At 40.2% G+C, this 19782-nt stretch overlaps 1 protein-coding gene across 1 annotated transcript in view; it reads left to right on the forward strand.

Moving 5' to 3' along the window:
- The window catches only part of GRID2 (glutamate ionotropic receptor delta type subunit 2), a 1112728-nt gene that overhangs the window by 700543 nt on the left and 392403 nt on the right, over positions 1-19782 (forward strand). Inside the window, exon 6 of the mRNA XM_006111957.3 lies at positions 9179-9352. Within this exon, the coding sequence (XP_006112019.1) occupies positions 9179-9352 (174 nt within the window). The remainder of the gene's footprint in view (positions 1-9178; positions 9353-19782) is intronic.

Genomic DNA, 19782 nt, shown 5'->3' on the forward strand with positions numbered 1-19782 from the left:
AACAGTTATGATTAAATGATCATTTTCTTAGAACTCAATCCAACTCTTTGTGAAGTCAATGGGAGTCTTCCTATTCACTTCACCGGGAGTTGGATTAGGCCCATAATTCATAGAATTAGCCAAAATACTGGTAAATTACTTAGATACATATTGTATTTTATTATCATTTTAGTCAATTTTAAATGAATTTGATCTTTAAATGAAAAACGTTAGCATAGTAAACTGAGAAAGCTCAGCTCATAATACAAGTGATTTCGAAATGCTGTAGAACCTAAATATTCACAAAGGCTACGTCTAGACTGGCATGATTTTCCAGAAATGCTTTTAACAGAAAAGTTTTCCGTTAAAAGCATTTTCGGAAAAGAGCGTCTAGATTGGCACAGACGCTTTTCCGCAAAAGCACTTTTTGCGGAAAAGTGTCCGTGCCAATCTAGATGCGCTTTTCCGCAAAAAAGCCCCGATCGCCATTTTCGCTATCGGGGCTTTTTTGTGGAAAACAAAGCTGAGCTGTCTACACTGGCCCTTTTGCACAAAAGTTTTGCGCAAAAGGACTTTTGCCCGAATGGGAGCAGCATAGTATTTCCGCAAAAAGCACTGATTTCTTACAGTAGGAAGTCAGTGCTTTTGTGGAAATTCAAGCGGCCAGTGCAGACAGCTAGCAAGTTTTTCCAGAAAAGCGGCTGATTTTCCGGAAAAACTGACCAGTCTAGACACAGCCAAATTGAGTTGCTCTGTGAAACAGATTCTGTCCTATGAGCCATATCCAGGCAATGAGAGGGTCAAATGTAGCTTTCTCTGCTCTAACATTCTAAATATTTGCACTATTTGAGGACGTTCAAATCAGATCAGAAACAAGTAAGGTCTGTTCACACTTTGACTTTGACCTATCATTTATAAAATGTCCTTTCATTTAAGATATTTCTTTTGATGCTGCCTTATTCAGACCATAACTAAAATATGAATATATTCCAGGTGGTGAATGTTTGAGAACAGTATTCTGTCTTGTATGTCATTTTACCAGTGCACTACAGAAGAATATTTACCTTTAATCGACTTTGATGGGTATTAGAGATTTGAAAGTGGAGTAATATACCCTTTATTGTTTAGTTTGCAATGTTTGTCCTAGAATATTAGAGAAACAAGTCTAGTGTTATAAGCAAACAAACCACCTCTCTTCCCCTCCCAAATGCAGATCTAGTTGCCAATTATTATGTCCTTTGGATGTACAATATGGACTAGACTAGGAACTTAGTCAGAGCCATCAAACTAGTGACTGTGGCCTACCCTAGACCTAGAACGTAAGTGAGCCTAACTACATCATTTAGGACATCCAAGGTTCAAAGCCCCAGTATAAACACTGCTATGCAGACAGAAGAATTATTCCATTGACCTAGCTACCACCCCTGAGAGGTGGATTTATTACAGCTATGGAAGAACCCCTTATGTCACTATAGTAAGTGTCCACAATCTAGCTGTGCTACTGCAGTGTGTCTGATCTAGAAATACACTGTTTTAAATTTCCAGTCCTCTAGTCTTCAGCATTTAGGAGGAATTATGCAAATGAGAGATGCATTGTTTGGCAAACAGTTAAAATAACTGCTTACAAATAGCTGCCAAATAAAAATTCGGAATGTATTCCATTTTCATTTTGTATTGAAAACAAAACAATCTGAACAGAAATGCCATTCATGAACATGAATCTGCCTAGTTAAGAGGGATTGCATATATTGCTTCAATTATTTGTTTTAAAAGGAAGTAATGCTTCGTAACATTTACTTAATTTTATTGTTCCATTAGTTGATGTTTAAGGTAATAAATTAGCCTTGACAATGTGCATCTAATTGGAATTATTGTGGAAATTTGATATGTATGTGTGTATTTCAAATTTCCATAGTAGTTACCATTAATACATTACCATATATATCAGTGTTTCTTAAACTGTGTTCCGGGTCACACTGGTGTGCCACAAGGCAGTCGGAGGTATGCCGTGGAGAACCACAGAATTCAAAATGTCTGCCCTTAAAGGGGCAGGCAACCTTTTTTTTTTGGTGTGTGGGGGGGGAAGGTGTTAAAAAAATCCTTGGTATTCCTCATAAAAAAAATTGTTTGGTGTTCCTCGGTCTTGAAAAGTTTAAGAAACACTGATATATATTGTATTGTATTGAAGGTTCCATTATGACATAATTTCGTATGTCATAACCAATCATGTTTGCACTAGATAATAGTACCAAACTTCTATTTCTGATAAAGCCAAATAAATCTTTCCAAAGATAAAGATAAATCAGGCCCTACAGCAGATGGTGTAGTTCTTTATTTAAATGTTGCAAGATACAGAAGGAAATACAACAAAAAGATGGTACTTTAAAGTGCGTGTGTAACCAGTTGTATAGCCATTCCTCAAAAGTAATTATCAATGGTTCACAGTCATGCTGGGTATAACAAGTGAGGTTCTGCAGGGATTAGTTCTGTTTGATATCTTCATCAGTGTTCTAGATAATGCCATAGAGAGTACTCCTTTTAAGTTTGTGGATGATACCATACTAGGATGTGTGGCAAGTTCTTTGGAGGATAGGATTATAATTCAAAATTATCTAGACAAATTGGAGAAATGGTCTGAGGTAAATAGGATAAAATTCAATAAGGACAACTAGTTTCCCATATAGAAAATGAGAAACAACTGTTTACAAAGGAATATTGTGGGAAAGGATTTGGGATCATAGTGGACCACAGGTTAAACAGGGATCAACAGTGTGACATTATTGGGGGAAAAAAGGAAACATCATTCTGAAATGTATGAACAGTAGTGTTATAAGCAAGACACGAGAGGTAATTTTTCTGCTCTACTCTGCTGATTAGACCTAAACTGGAGTACTGTGTCCAGAACTGGGCACCACATTTCAGGAAAGATGTGAATAAATTGGAAAGGGTCCAAAGAAGAGCAACAAAAATGATTAAAGGTCCAGAAAACATGACCTATGAGAGATTATTGAAAGATTTAGGTTTGTTTAGTTTGGAAAAGAGAAGACTGAGAGGAGCTTTCAAGTATCTAAAAGGTTGTTACAAGCAGGAGAGAAAAAAAATCTTGTCCTTAAACTCTGAGGACAGGACAAGAAGCAATGGGCTTCTTGCATGGAAGTGGTAGGTTAGATATTAGAAAAAACTTCCTAATTGTCAGGATGTTTAAACACTGGAATAAATTGCGTAGATGGTTGTGGAATCTCTGCAATTGGAGATTTTTAAGAGCAGGTTGACAAACATCTGGCAGGGGTGATCTACATCGGGGTGGGGCAAGACACATCTCGAATGCCCACCAAGCCACTGGATCCAGCCCATGGACCAATCTGCCGGGAGACTCAAGCACACAGCTACCACTGTTTTAAATGCAGGGCTGCTCCGTGTGCCTCTCTGCCCTGGAGGGAGTGGAAGGCTTTGTGGAAACAGCCAGCCAATAGGAGCTGAGAGATTGGCCTGGGGGATGGGGGCAACACAAGCCTCTTCCCCTCCCAGAGCTGAGCGCCACATGGAGGTAACAGCCTGCATTTTCAAGTGATCTGGGGCTGCGAGCCCAACCTACCCTGCAGGTGTTTCAGGGCTGCTGGCCAGGTGATGCTTAGGTGGGTGCCGCAGCCCTTCCCCTCCCACACCCCAACTCCCTCCCCCAAGTCACCATCCAAACCCTCTGTACCCCGCTGACCCAGGTCACAACTCCCTCCCAGACCTTGTACCCCATCCAAAACCCCTCTCCCAGCCCAGAATCTTCTCCAGCCCCCATAACCCATCCCTGACCCTACACCCAATCACCTGACTAAAGTCACAACCCCCTCCTTCACCCAAACTTCCTCTCAGACCTCTCACCATCTCCTGCAACCCAGTCCCTTACCCCGTGCATCCTTCTGCACCCAAACTCCATCCTAGACTCCATACCTCCTCCACAGAAAAGTGTGGCCCTTGACCACTTTCCAAAACCTTTGAGTGGCCCCCTGCCAAAACATATTGCCCACCCCGATCTAGATGATGCTTGGTCCTGCCGTAAATGCAGGGGACTAGACAAAACCTCCTGAGATTCCTTCCAGTTTTATCATTCTCTCATTCTAAATCAGAGGTCAAGTAATAGATGTGAGACAGGTTTTCTCTCTGTTTCTGTTTTCCTTTTCCAGCTCAAGAAAATCTGGCTAAATCCTCTTGTCTCTTATGTCATATTTGTGCATTCATTATATATTTTATTTTTAGCTGATAGTGGGAATCAAGAGAAATGGTATGCCTGTTGTAATATGAAATAAATGGCTTGTTCATTTATTTATTTGTGTGTTTGTTTTATTTTTAAATAGGTGTCTTACTTTAGTCCTGTGGCACCTTAAAAACGAACATAAATATATACCGTAAATTAGCGTATATAACCCGCTGGTTATACACCTTTTTACAAACCCCACCCCACCCCTCACAGGGTATACATGTCCGCGGGGTATACACGTTTATTTTTACTCACAAGCCTGCGCTGTGCTCTCCGTTCCCCCTCCCGGAGGAGGGCGGTTGTGCCTGGCTATGGCTGTGCAGGGTCTGGGGGCGAGTGTGGCTCCCCTCCCGCAGGCCAGCCAGTGAGTGTGGGTTATAAACGCTAATTCATGGTAGATCATGAGCTTTTGTGGGTAAGACCTACTCGAACTCATGTGATGAAGTGTGTCTTACCCATAAATGTTCATGATCCTATATATTTTTGTTAGACTCTAAGGTACAACAGGACTACTTGTTGTTTTTAAAGTTACAGATTAATATGGCTGCTCTTCTGAGATTTCTTCCTTAGTGATTAGTTAAACTCATATCTCTTACTGATCTTCCTTCAGATGACAGCCCAAAGCTCTTTGCACTGTTCACAGTTATTATAGGTGAAACACCTCTGAAAAAGTTTGAATCATTAAAGATACACATTTTTCAAACAAGTAAAAGGTTCCCTTCGGTGCATGCACACAGCTCAAACAGATTTAAATGAAGTTTCTTGTGTGCATGCATCCATGCACAGAATTTCTTTTTATATATCAGTCCCAAAATGAGTGGGTTCTAGTTGTTGGGTTTTATTTATTCATTGTTATTATTTTATGAAGAAAAGGCTAGGGTAGGTCATACTGTGAAATTAGCATTCAACTTTTGAAGTTCTGGTAGATCCCAGAAGGTAATTAACTGGATTTCACTAATTAATGTAATGGCACACTTTGAACATCTGCAGTAGATTAATGCAAAATAATTACTTGTGGGGTGTTACAGGGTAGCTGGCCTTCTGCAAGTGGTCAGGCCCTCAGCTACCTATAACAGGCTGTGCTAAAGAGAATGAGACAACCAGCATCCATCTGCAGATAATTGATTAAGTACTGCCCAGCTATTCAGGTCATTACTTAAGAAGCACATGGGCTTTACAAATGGTTACATAGGCTTTTGCAGATGAGCTCACAAGGAAGAAATGCAGGGAAAAGTACTCATCGGGGCAGTTGACTTGGTAGTTGCTCCCAGTGGGAAAAAAAGACAACTGGGGGAAGAACAGTACGCAGAAAGAGAAAGTGCTAAGGGGAGGGCTTTTTTAGGAGGAGTTGATGAGAGAAATTATCAGGAAAGGAGGTTAAGGAAGAGTGATCCTAGCTGGGGAGGCTTCCAAAGAAAGGTGCTATGGATGCCAACCACCAAAACTTGGTCCTGATGGAAGGACTTCCCAGGTAATAGGAGGAACACCAGATAAAAAGAATGATAAGCTGTTCAAAAGGAAGGATCATCGTGGTTTTGACGTTTGCAGGTTCATTGGCCCAAGGCAAGAGACTCTTTTACTGTAGGCAAGAGACCCTGACTCCATAAATCCTACATTGTTATATTGTTTGCTGGGAAGTGTCATTCCTTTGCCGTGGCTTGTCTTGATGGACTTTGTTGTTTTCCGTGAACTGGGTTTCATATGCTTGGACAGAAGTGATAGCGTTATTTATTTTCCCAAAAGAAGCTACCCTTGTGTTCTGGGGCACAGTGAGGAGTCACCTTGGGTGGAGACACTAGTCATCGCAAGAACCCAGAAACATTTAAAAAGAGGGGAGAATCCATTCCAAATGACAAGCAACAGAGAGGCATCTTGACTCATACCTCTGGGGATAGGGCTATATGAGTCTGCATAGGTGGCAAGCATGAGCCATTGCAATTGTTTTAAAATTAATGATTTTAATGAAGCTCCTTGTAATGGGGGCCATCTCCCTGGAGTGTCCCCTGTGGCCTAGTGCAGTGCTGTAGTTAAATCTCGGTGCCTCAATTTCCCCCAGTACACTTTCAGTAAGTCCAGTGAGGCTTATGTATATTTACCTGTTTATTAAACCCTTGTATCCTTCCCTGAACTTGAAATGCAAATAGTTTCAATCTATGAATTAGTCCTTTGATCTAGTTTTCTTGTCATTATAAGACCATCTCTTCAGCTCAGATCTAAATATCAGAATGAATGAAGGATGATCTGATAGTCTGGTTTTGTACAGTAGAAAAGGTTCTTGCCATCAATCAATTCCAAGAGAAAATAGTGGAAGAATTGTTTGAAAGAGGCAAAATATATTTTAATCAAATAGTTCTGATTTAAGATGGATTTATGTTTATGTGGAACAGCTTTGCAATTGAGATGTTAAACAAAAAAGGCAATTTTATTATCATATCAGTACAGTCGACAGAATCTAAGCTGCGTTTGTCATGAATCTGTTCAGTGTATTTTTGTTCTATTGTTTTCATCACTTTGACAATTCCCACATTGCTCATGTCTCTTTGATGTTTGTTTGGACTGCTTTTTGTCTCCAGAAAATATTTCTAAAATACACAATATGCCTAAAAATGTCCAATGACCTAGAGGCACAATCCAGAGAATTCTAATTAAAATGCACAAAACTGCTGAATACAGAAAAAATATGCTGTGCTTTTGGGAGAAAAAATGATAAATATTTGTACAGCTATGAAATATTAGTTCATGGCGCAGCATGGACATGTTGGTATGATTTTTCACTGTATTAAAAAAGTGACATCTTTTCTGTACCAGTATTGGCAAGATGTGGAGAAAAAAAATGTTGATCCATAGTGAACTTCCCCCATAAACACAGTGGCTGATAAAAGGTGTGGTTCTGAATTAAAATAATATTCTTTTTAACTGTCCTCTATGATTATATTTCAGGTGTACTTTAAAAAGGGCCTGCATTTTTGCCAAAGAAACAGCTTTTCTCTTGTAGCTAGTGAAATAATACAGACTAAATGAAAAGATGGCATATTAAGCTGAGAGAAACCATTATCTATGGTACATTAAGGATTAATCGACCAGAAATGCAGGATATTACACTGGACAGAGCTGATGCCATGTGTTATTTTGTTTGCAGAAAAATCTATATTTCATAAAGAGCATAAATAACAGATGAGTCCAAAAGCTATGACATACTATGAAGAAGAATAAATAGGTTTTGTGTAGTCAAGAGAATTGATGATAAAATTCACAACTCTTAGGATATTCTTTTACATAGTTTTAAAGAAAATAAACAAAATAGAGCTATATCTAAACTGTTAGTTTTAAGCATGTTCATTGTAGCCAGAAAAATATTTCAGGATTGGTGTTTACAGTTAAAAACTAGCATATTTAAAAGTGTGTGGTTTGCTGTTTCCCAAAAGAAAATTGCATTGTGATCTAATATTTGAGTGTTTGTGCTTCCAAAATATGTGGTTGTGTACACAAATCATGAAGTTAGAAGCGCAAGTGCACTGATTTGCTCATCTAATTCATTTACAGACATACAGGTGCATTTGCAGTTTACTGCTGCAAAAAAGGGAAGCTAAGCTTTAAACCTTTACGAAAATATACCTTTATGAAACTATACCTCCAATGGAATGCAGAATAACCATGCTGAGATGCATATTGTTTGTTGGGGTAGCCTCAAAATGCTCTTTTTTTTAAAAAATAGTATTCAAAAGTTTTTCTGGTCAGCGGAAGATTATCTAAACTTTTTCAATCTGAAAGTCACGGAAAGCACTATTACAATCTTCATACAATTTTTGCTAATGTCATCATGGAGCATTAAACTCTTTTGTTTTGGACATCAAGTACATTCTGATAAACAGGGTCAATTCGTTAGAGGAAATAAGCAAATTATTCACTCTCTGAGGGACAGACTCTAGGTTTGAGAGAGATTGCACAAGATACATTGTTTTATACTATACAGTATTTCGGTAATGGCTTGTGTGCAGAAAAAATGAACGAAAAGACACAAGGTGGCCCTAAAAATTTGTTGCGTTGAACTAAACTTTTTTTAGGCCTCAGAAAAGATTCAGGTCCAAGTTTTGAATAAAGGTTTGGGTTAATTCTTATTGTTTATTAATCAGTTACCCATACCAAATTCAGGGTCATATCCATGTCTTGTGTAAAACTGCATAGCCTAAGCTCTTTCCTTGCACACATACTTACATACCACAGACTTCTCCAAACCAAAATATCCAATAAATTTTAACTTTGTGATTTATTTAATTTTTTTAACATGTCTGTCCTGAGCTGTGGGTGCTCAGATTTAACTCATAAGAGCAACTTTACAGATAAAAAGCTAGTTTTAAATGAGATGTTGCTATACACAAGAACACTTACACAATCTTGAATACTCTATTGCTTTTCTTTCTCTCTCTCTTGCCTCCCCCTCCCCCATGCCCATTTGGATAAATTGTTAGTTAACTACTAAATTATGTACTGTATAGTTTCTTGATATTAATTATCCAGGAAATGAACACCAGAACCTCAATAACTGTCTGCATCCTCAGTGCTCCTTGTGTAATGCCTCACTTAACAATACTTCATTCAATGTCTTCCTACTACTTAAACATCTGCTCTGAAACACTACACAATAAAAGATGAAAGGGAAAAGTGTGTGTATGTGGGGGAGGGGGGGAATCTGAGCTAACTTACACCCTCCAGTCTCTCTTCAGGCTTCAGTGTAGCATATCTAAACACATGATAAACTATAGATATATTAAGCCAGTCAATTTAATGAATACTCATGTGTTTTTCTTTGAGGACATGACAGCACTGAATAAATGCAGTACAGTGATGCCACATCTTCCAGCACTTTCAGTTTGATTTTCATCTATAATCTGTTGGTGACAGTCCTATATTTTAACTTTTCTACATATTCTATGCCTTATCTTGCAGGAAATAAATGATGTGGATGTGCAGGAGCTAGTGAGAAGGTCAATTGGAAGGTTAACAATTATTCGTCAGACATTTCCAGTCCCACAGAACAGCAGTCAACGGTGTTTCCGTGGCAACCACAGAATATCTTCATCACTGTGTGATCCTAAGGACCCTTTCTCCCAGAACATGGAGGTATCTTCATGCCAGTATTTTCTCACCTGTGTGCTATCATTAGAAATATCTGTTGGGAAAACTTTGGGTTTAGTGTAATTTTTTATTGTTTATGTCACAATATATCCTAAAGGTTCATTTAAACAATGAAATAGCTTAGCAGTTTGGGTTGCTGTCCTGTTGACAAGTACTACACATCTTACCTAAGCCAGAGCAAGGCAGAGAAATCCTAGAGAAGAAGCTCAGCACCTAGAGGATGGGATATTGAATTGCTGAGTTTTGTAGTTTATCTGTTCTGCATCGAGAATTGCTTCTGCCAAGCCATGCAATACGAATTTCATACCATGGTTCTCAAAATCAAATCAAATCAAAAGAGAAAATATTATGAAAGTATAGGCTACATTTATTTTTGATTGTTTGGCCAGTTCTAATAATGTTATTGGTAGAATTGAAGCTAATCAGAATAGTTGATTTCATTGTGGTAAATGGTAAAGAGGAGGTAATGCAACACTGGTTTACTAAAGGTAGTTCTTGACAGACTAACCTGATTTCCTACTTAGAAAAATTGATTTTTTTTAGATGAGGGAAGTATAGTAAGTCTAAAACATAAAGCATTTGACATTGCACTACATGAGAAATTATGCGTTACACTAGAACACTTACCCAGCATTGCTCAGGTCCGTCAGAGCAGGTGCTTGGGATGTGGGGCATGCAGGAGTCAGGGAACGGGCTTGGCAATGTGGGGGGGGGGGGCGCTCAGGGCAGGAGGTTAGGAGTGTGGGGGTGCAGGAGTTAGGAGTGCAAGGTGAGGAAGGGCTCAGGGCAGGGGATGAGGAGTGCTGGAGTCAGTGCTGGGGGTTGGGAGTTGGGGGAGGCTCAGGACAGGGGTTGGGGCCAGCATAGGCCACACAGCCCACCCACTGACTGATCCTAAGGGACCAGGTCAGGTGTAATAAGGGTTGTGCAGCCCGGCTGCCCCCTGGGGCTAGGGCACTTGCTGTCCCCTCCCCCCCCCCCCCCCCCCGTGATCATTCTGGTGGTATAGCTGTCCCCTCCCTTTCTATTTGATGAGAAACAATTGCATGCCAGGCACATCCCATTGTCCTGGCACGATCAAACCCTGACCTTGCTTTCAGATAAAAGGAAACTGCATGCCAAAGTTGGTGTTCCTAGCTCTTACTGTTTAGGAGTTCTTGAACAAATGTACTCATAGACAGACAGATGATCAGACAGACAAATGCACGAACTCGAATACATAGCAGACTAGGGAAGATGGAGACCAATACAAGGCTTGTTGATGGGTAAAGAATTAGCTAAAGGAGAGAAAGCAACAGGTTGTGCTGAAATGTATGTTACCAGACTTAGAAGAAGTTACTAGTAGAGTTCCTTAAGGGTTGGTCTTCGGATCAATATTACCGATTTTTTGTATTAATAACCTTGATGCAAAAATAGGAGCATACTAGGGAAATCTGCTATTGATATAAAGTTTGGAGGCATTGTCAATACAGAGAAGGATTAGACTATTATACAGGAAGATCTGGATGACCTTAATGACTGAAGTGACAGAAATAGGATGAAATGCAATAGCAAAATGAATGGTGGTGAACTTGGTCTAAGAATTTCTGCTACATCTCAGGGCTCATCAGTTGGAAGCAACAGAGGAGAGACACCTTGGTCTGTGGGTTGATCATAGGATGTTTGAGTCACCAATGTGATGTGGCTGTCAGGGGGAAAAAAGGAATTCAGTCCTAGGATTTATCAGGTGAGGAATTTCCAATAGAGACGGAGAAGTATTAATTCCATTGTGAAAGGCACTGCAATGGCCTCAGTAGGACCACTGTGCAGGCTTCTGGTCATTATATTCGTGGAAAACTATTTTAAACTGGAACAGGTGCAGAGAAGAGCTATGAGGTTAATCCTGGCAATGGAGGACCTATTTTCTGGAAGGAGCCTTGTAGAATTTGGCTTTTTTAGCCTCATTGAAAGAAGGCTGACAGGGGATATGGTTGATTAGGTGAGACAAATACGAGGAAGGGTGAGAGGGGAATATGATTCATTAGGGGAGATAAATACATGGGAAGGTAGGTGTATTTATGCTATAGGCAGAAGTGAAAGTAAGCTGGTAAAGGCTGGTAAGAAAGTGGCCAAAGTCACTTCAGGAGTATATATTCATAAACAACATTAAAGTGATGTTGGCAGCACTTTAATACTAGTTGTGAAGTCATGGCTGCAGGCCTGAGAGAGCTCTCTCCTAACACCATAATAAAATCACCTCCATGAGGGGAACAGCAACCAGCACTAAGAATGCAGGTCTCCGTGCCACAGCACTGTCTATACTACTGCTTTACAGCACTGAAAACTTTGTGTGTGTTTTTTCATACCCCTGACAGAGGAAGGTTTCAGAGCTGTAAGTGGCAGGGTCGACAAGGTCTCTGTATCAAAGTCATGCAAACGGATTCATGAAGTTAAGTATGTAGGAGTGGAGGTGGGAAGAAGAGTTGTGATGTGACCATACCAGTAAGAAATGTAAGTTACATTTACTACTGGCTGAAGAACAGCATTGATACAAGAATTAATGGATACCAGCTGTCCATGAACAACTTCAGGCTAGAAATTAGAAGAAGGTTACTAACCATCAAAGAGGTGAAGTTCTAGAACAGATTCCCAAAAGAAGTTTGGGAGGGAGGGAAGCAACTTACTTATTTTAAACAGTGAGCAGGACAAATTTGAGTGCATTATAATAGTTAGGGTTGCTTATGAACATAGAGGCAAGGCTCAAGATCCATAGAGGTCACTTCTGGTTTCTCTTATGTTCCTGATGTTTATGTCTCAGGGTTGCAGCTGGTTGCTAAAAAAGGTCAGGAAGAGATTAGTCCCGCCCTGACTCCAATGCATTGCACGTTTTTTTTTCTCCTTCCTCTGAAGCATTAGGGGTGATCACTTCTTGAGCTGGGACACTAGGGGTATGTCTGGACTACATGGCTCTGTTGACGGAGCCATGTAGATTTGTTTTTTTGGCAAAGGCAAATGAAGCCGCGATTTAAATGATTGCGGCTTCATTAAAATTTACATGGCTGCCGCGCTGAGCCGACAAACAGTTGATCAGCTGTTTGTCCGCTCAGCGCGCTAGTCTGGACGCTCCCGCACCGACATCAAAGCCCTTTGTCGGCATCCCCGTTATTCCTCGTGGGATGAGGTTTACTGGGGCTGCCGACAAAGGGCTTTGATGTCGGCAGGGGAGCGTCCAGACTAGCACGCTGAGCGGACAAACAGCTGATTAGCTGTTTGTCGGCTCAGCGCGGCAGCCATATAAATTTAAATGAAGCCGCGATCATTTAAATCGCGGCTTCATTTGCCTTTGCCTACAACCCTAATCTACATGGCTCCATCGATGGAGCCATGTAGTCTAGACACAGCCTAGGTGAATGGGGCCAAGGTAGTGAGTGGTAGGAAAGGCACTGCTGTCCCAAAACAGCTTGCACTGCCCAGCTACCTGGGATGGGCTGGGGCCACACCACAGCCCTGGCCCTCAGCATTTTGGCTGGAAGGGGAATGGTCTTGGGGAAGGGGATGGGGCTTCAGGCACAAGGGGCGAGGCTTCGGCTTGTCTTCCCAAGCTAGGCCTTCACCCGCCACCCATGGCATCAAGCATTCTCTCTGTCAAGAGCTGGATTAGCTGGTCCTTGCTCATATGTTCAGGGTGTCACTGATCCAGAAATGTGAAGTTGGGAAAATTCCTTCCTGTCATTGTGGAGGGGGGAATAATGGGGGTGGGGGAGTTGTCTTCCCCTGCAGCATATAGATGTGTGTCACTTTTCAGGATTGTCTGAGTATATCTCATTTAACCATTTTCCTGCCATTGCAGGGACTTTGAGCACTGATGTTCCTCAGTCCCTTCTATTGTCTGCCTATGGCACCCTACTCTCCTTTGGATCTCATTCCTTGAAGGGTTTAGCGTGTGGGTCCTGGGTGATGTTGGTGCACAGGTCAGACTAGATAATCACGTGATCCCTTCTTGCTTTAATCTTTACTATAAGGTCCCTTGAAAACTGGCAGATCCTGGTGCCGCTATGGATTCACAGATGTCTGGTCACAAAGTGTCATTAACAGCCTTGAGTTCACATATGTGTTTACAAGCTCAGGGCCTTTGTTCACTACCAAATTTAGTTTGATTCAGTTTGGTGTAAGTTATGGTTACACAGGAGTGCAATGGACAAGTCCTGAAGTTGTCTTTGGCCCTTACAGTGTGGGAAGTCACATAGCATGCCTTCTTCTCATGTCTGATTCTTTTTATAATTCATAATACTACGCGCACACTTGAGGACAATTTGGGATAAAATTATGATTGTATAATGAATTATAAAGAGAATCAGACATGTGAAGATTTCATACCATGTGACTTCCCATATTATAAGGGCCAAAGACAACTACAGGGCTTGTCTGTTGCCCTTATGTACTCCCCTACAATAGTACAAAATAATGTTTATAGGAATACAGAATCCTCTATATGTTTAAAGCACTCTAATATTTTTCTATGCCATCTAAGTATGACTAGTCAGAAATGTGCTCTAGGAATGGCAGGGATGGATTTATTTTCTCTAAAACACTCCCTTATCAAATATTTCCAATTTACGTATGTGTGTGTGAGAGAGAGAGTGAGAGAGAGAAAAAGAGAGAAATTACTCTAACTACTAGCACTGTAAATTCACCCTGGGATATGAAAAACCAAGCTGGGTTTCTTCTACCCTTTCCATCACCATCAAAAATGTATAAAGATTCTGGAATCAGAATCTAGCTGACAGTTTTATTGGTGGTACATGAAGCGGCAAAATAAAATCAGCTTGGCTCATCTGTAACCGTATTTGGTCTGCTAGGCTGCTAGCAGGAATAAAAACATGTTTTCGGTATGTAAAACATGCAGCTGTGACTTAAAGAAAAACATGGGGCAGATAAATTGAGTGGAAATATTTTGGTTTATGTATTTTTTTTCTTATTACATGGTTTTAGTTGAATGACAGCAGTGAGATCATATGGTAGGTAGATTGAGTTGCATCATATAGACTCCAAGATTTATTTTGATTTACACTTACATTACATATGCGACCTTACTCATTAGTGATCATGAAGGCTTCTGGGTTTAGAGGAAGACATGGAGGGTGCAGAAGGCGCAGGCTAGTGCAAGACAAAAAGGGGTCTCAGGTGCAAACTCAGGGATTGTGAGTTTGAGTCCCATCCTGGTGTTTGTTATATGAAGCAAAATACAGAGGCAAGAATACAAAAAAAAACCCCCACTCAAATATAGTTTGACAGTTTTAAAGCAGCAAAGGGGATATGCATTGAATGAAAGGAACCAAGAGAAAAAAGGTAGTTGTGCAGATAACATCTTGAATTGAACATGGAAGCCCTGGACAGAAAAAAAAATAGCCAGTTAGATTGTATCTGAGTGGAGGAGCTGGCAGTTGTGATCTGAGGCTGTGCAGGATGGAACCCAAAGTTCCATAGCAAAACCCCCTTTGTAGTAAATCTTCACCAATCAAGTGAAGTGCTGATTTTGGACCGTCATATTGCAATCAGTTACCCCTTAGCAAATGTTTATCTTGAGATTGTTTTCATTGTCATCTGCCTGTCATCCAGCACTGGGTATAATGAGCCCATTTGATAGTCTTGTGGTGCCTCCAACTCTCTGTTGCCTGCTTGGCCATCTGGAACCCGTGATAGCCTTCACACTTATCCCTTTCTATGCATGCATTCCTCACTCACACAAACCGCTTCTTTGCAACAAAGACTGGTACAGTACATTCTAAGAAGCTGTGGTAATCATCAGAGACATTACTACATAGTAAAGGAAAATAAAACATTATTTTAAAAGTAAACTTTATTTTACTGTGTCACAAATACTGTGCTGATCTTTTCCTGCCTCAGCACTGGAGAAGACATTGACAACTTATTTAATGGTCTCATAGGGACAGCTATAACTGAAAAAAACGTAAACAATGTATGCAGGTTCTGCAGGACCATTAGTTGTTTTTTTTAAAACTTATTTAATGTGCATCTACCAGCAGCACCAGCTTGTTCCTTCTTGCAAGTCAGAAAGGGTGGCTGGAAGGGTACAACACATAAAACTGAATACTATAGTATCCTAAAACATTCTACTTCTCCATTTCACACATAATATTGTATAAAGACTACAAACCTCATATTTGGCTACATATAGAGTTAAATAGGGTTTATTCAGCACACAACTAAGGTGGAAATGTGAAAGTCAGTGATATTTATGATAAAAGCAGCCACAAGAAATTATTATTGCTATGGCAGAAATACCTACATGCCTAAATTAAAACTGAACAGACATCTGGTGAGAGACCATCCCTACTTGAGAGAGCATGCGTTCTGCAAGGAGTGTGAGACACAAATGTTGACATCTCCAGTTGATGGATGGGAAATTTAGTCACAGTTGGATTAAGGCAATTTACCCAATATGACAAAGTCTATGGTAGAGCAGGGCATTTAACCCAGATTTCCTGTATACCAATTCCAGTCTTGTATCTTAACCATAAGAACATAAGAATGGCCATACTGGGTCATCTAGCCCAGTATCCTGTCTTCTGACAGTGGCCAGTACCAGATGCCCAAGAGGGAGGGAACAGAACAGATAATCCTCATGTGAACCCTCTCCTGTCACCCATTTCCAGACAAAACAGAGGCTAGGGACACCATTCCTACCCATCCTGGCTAATAGCCATTGATGGACCTAACCTCCATGAATCTATCTAGCCCTTTTTTGAACCCAATTAAAATCCTAGTCTTCACCGCATCCTCTGGCAAGGATTTCCAGAGGTTGACTATACACTGAGTGAAGAAAAACTTCCTTTTGTTTGTTTTAAACATCCTACCTATTTACTTCATTTGGTGACCCCTAGTTCTTATGTTGTGAGAATCAGTAAATAACTTTTCCTTATTCACTTTTTCCATAACAGTCATGATTTTATAGACCTCTATCATATCCCCCTAGTCTCCTCTTTTCCAAGCTGAAAAGTCCAAGTCTTTTTTTTATCTCTCTTCATATGGGACCCGTTCCAAACCCCTAATAATTTTTGTTGCCCTTTTCTGAACCTTTTCCAATGCCAATATATCCTTTTTTAGATGAGGCAACCACATTTGTACGCAGTATTCAGGAAGTGGGCATTCCATGGTTCTATATAGAGGCAATAAGATATTTCCTGTTTTATTCTTTATTCCCTTTTTAACGATTCCTAACATTCTATTTGCTTTTCTGACTGCTGTTGCACGCTGAGTGGATGTTTCAGGAAACTATCCACAGTGACTCCAAGATCTCTCTTGAGTAGTTGTAGCCAAATTAGTCCCCATCATATTGTATGTATAGGTGGGATTATTTTTTTCCATCAGATCGTTTATCAACCAAAAGAACATGTTTAATATAACCATAATTACATAATGTTTTGAGTCCAACTTTTGCTCTGTAAAATATTCATTGTATCATACATTTATTTCAGTAGAATTGGAAGCAGGTAATTGTTGTGGCCCTCTAGTTCAGAAGAATAGTTCCCAGTTGTCCTCAGAATTATGTGTCCTGAATAAAACAAGACTAATTGTATAAACTCTTTCTCCTGGAATTTTATGTGATTACCAGACATCTATATTTCACATTAGTCAGAGGCTGCAGAATACCTAATTATGTGCTGTTGCTGAATTCCAAAGGGTCATCTACCTCTCCAAAAGACTGCAGAGTTTGAGGAGATTTGGAATAAGTAAAATATCATACAATCATAGAACTGGAAGGAACCATCAAGTCCAGTCCCCCGCCCTCACGGCAGGACCCAGGACTGTCTAGATCATCCCTGATGGGACTGTCTATCCTGCTCTTAAATATCTCCAGTAATGGAAATTCCACAACCCACCTAGGCAATTTATGCCAGTGTTTAACCATCCTGACAGTTAGGAAGATTTTCCAAATGTTCAACCTAAACCTCCCTTGCTGCAATTTAAGCCTGATGCTTCCCGACCAATCCTCAGAGGCCAGGGAGAACAATTTTCCTTCCTTCTCCTTGTAACATTTTTTTAGATACTTGAAAACTACTATCATGTCCCCTCTCAGTCTTCTCTTTTCTAAACTAAACAAGCTCATTTCTTTCAGTCTTCCTTCATAGGTCATGTTTTCTAGACCTTTTAATCATTTTTTGTTGCTCTTCTCTGGATCTGCTTCAATTTTTAACATCTTTCTTGAAATGTGGTGCCCAGAACTGGACACAGTCCTCCAATGGAGGCCTAATGAGTGCAGAGTAAAGCGGAAGAATGACTTCTCATATCTTGCTTTCAACACTCCTGATAATGAATCTCAGAATCATGTTTGCTTTTTTTGCAAAAGTGTCACGCTGTTGACTCATGTTTAACTTGTCGTCCACTATGACCCCTAAATCTCTTTCAACAGTACTACTTCCTAGACAGTCACTTCCCAGACTGTATGTGTGAAACAGATTGTTCCTTCCTAAGTGGAGTACTTTGCGTTTGTCCTTATTAAACTTCATCCTGTTTACCTCACACCATTTCTCTAGTTTGTCCAGGTCGTTTTGAATTATGACCCTATCCTCCAAAGCAGTTGCAACCCCTCCCAGCTTGTTGTTATCTGTAGACTTAATAAGCATACTCTCTATGCCATCATCTACATCATTGATGAAGATATTGAACAGAACCCAGTCAGAAAACAGACCCCTTGGGAATCCCACTTGTTGTGCCCTTCTAGCATGACTGTGAAGCATTAGTAACTCCTCTCTGGGAATGGTTGTCCAGCCAGTTATGCACCCACTTTATAGTAGCCCCATAATAAGAAGATCATGCGAGACCCTGTCAAATGAGTTACTAAAATCTGGGTATGCCACATCCACCACTTCTCCCTTATCCACAAGGCTTGATATCTTATCAAAGAATGCTATCAGACAATGCATTGGATTACACACCTTGTTATAGTTATATTGCAGAGCCATAAATATACTGAATAATCTTTAAATTGCCTCCCTGTCATGTACTCCAGGACTATGATTAATTCAACACACTTCCAAGAAGGAGGTAGGATTGTGCAGAAGCAAAAATTAACTCTAGTGCATTTAATACTGTATTACCAGAGACTGATGATGCCATAAATGCTGAGCTAAAATATTGGTAAAGGACTAAAAAATTGCTTAATGCCTGCTGAACTCTGTACACATGGGTCCTAGTAATACTTTATGTAAGCACAGCTAAATTGATCCTAAATTAATAAGTGTATTCCTCTGAGTGAACTAGTCCCATGATATTAAGTTATAGAAATTACATAAAAACAATGTCATTGTGTTGGAAAATGATGACATAGCTTTTGTAGTCTGTATGAACTAATTTGCTCTTATTGGTGACCTTACTGTCTTTCCCCTCTGGAAGCTATTTTCTTGAGCTCAGGCTTCTGCCATATATTATTATAGCAGCAGATAGTTTATTTCCCAGTCTTAAATTTCCCAGTCTACCCAGAAGTTTAATGTGGGGCAAACTTCTATGAGGAAATAAGACATTAGTTGAATAACTTTCAAGCCTTGTAGTTCTTGGTAGTACAACAGTAAGTTATCTAAGTTACTGAAAGAGTGCATTGTTAGACAATCTGGGTTGGATGCTCAGCTGATGTAAATTAGCACAGCAATGGAATGACAATGATTTGCATCACATTTAGATAGCCATGACTCTAATCTTGTCATTGACAGCTGTGTTGTCTAACCTCTGAGTTAAAAAGGAAACAAGTAACCTTATACACATATTAGACCTTGGAATTCTGAAAAAATTCAGAACCTGCAGAGTTGTAGGAGATGTTGATTTAATGGTAAAAAGAAAACTTCCTAAATATTTATCACTTTACCGCTTCATCTGTAAAGGGGGAAAAATGGGAAGGTCGGTTACTCCACATTTTAAAAGTTTTCTTTTCACCTTTAAATCAACTTTAATAATTTTTATTCCTCTTCTGTGGACCCTCTCCAATTTCTCCACATCTTTCGTGAAATGTGGTGTTCAGAAATGGACACAATACTCCAATCGAGCCCCCGGTGGAGAAAGAACGGGTTAAGAACTATTTAGAAAAGCTAGTTATACACAAATCCCTGGGTCATAAGAAAATAAGAAGGGCCGTTTTAGGTCAAACCAAAGGTCCATCTAGCCCAGTAGCCTGTCTGCCGACAGTGGCCAGCACCAGGTGCCCCAGAGAGGGTGGACCGAAGACAATGATCAAGCAATTTGTCTCCTGCCATCCCTCTCCAGCCTCTGACAAACAGAGGCCAAGGACACCATTTTATCCCCTGGCTAATAGCCTTTTATGGACCTAACCTCCATGAAATTATCTAGCTTCTCTTTAAACTCTATTATAGTCCTAGCCTTCATAGCCTCCTCTGGCAAAGAGTTCCACAGGTTGACTACAC

This window comes from Pelodiscus sinensis, chromosome 5 (assembly GCF_049634645.1).
Source record: "Pelodiscus sinensis isolate JC-2024 chromosome 5, ASM4963464v1, whole genome shotgun sequence".
Taxonomy (NCBI): domain Eukaryota; kingdom Metazoa; phylum Chordata; order Testudines; family Trionychidae; genus Pelodiscus; species Pelodiscus sinensis.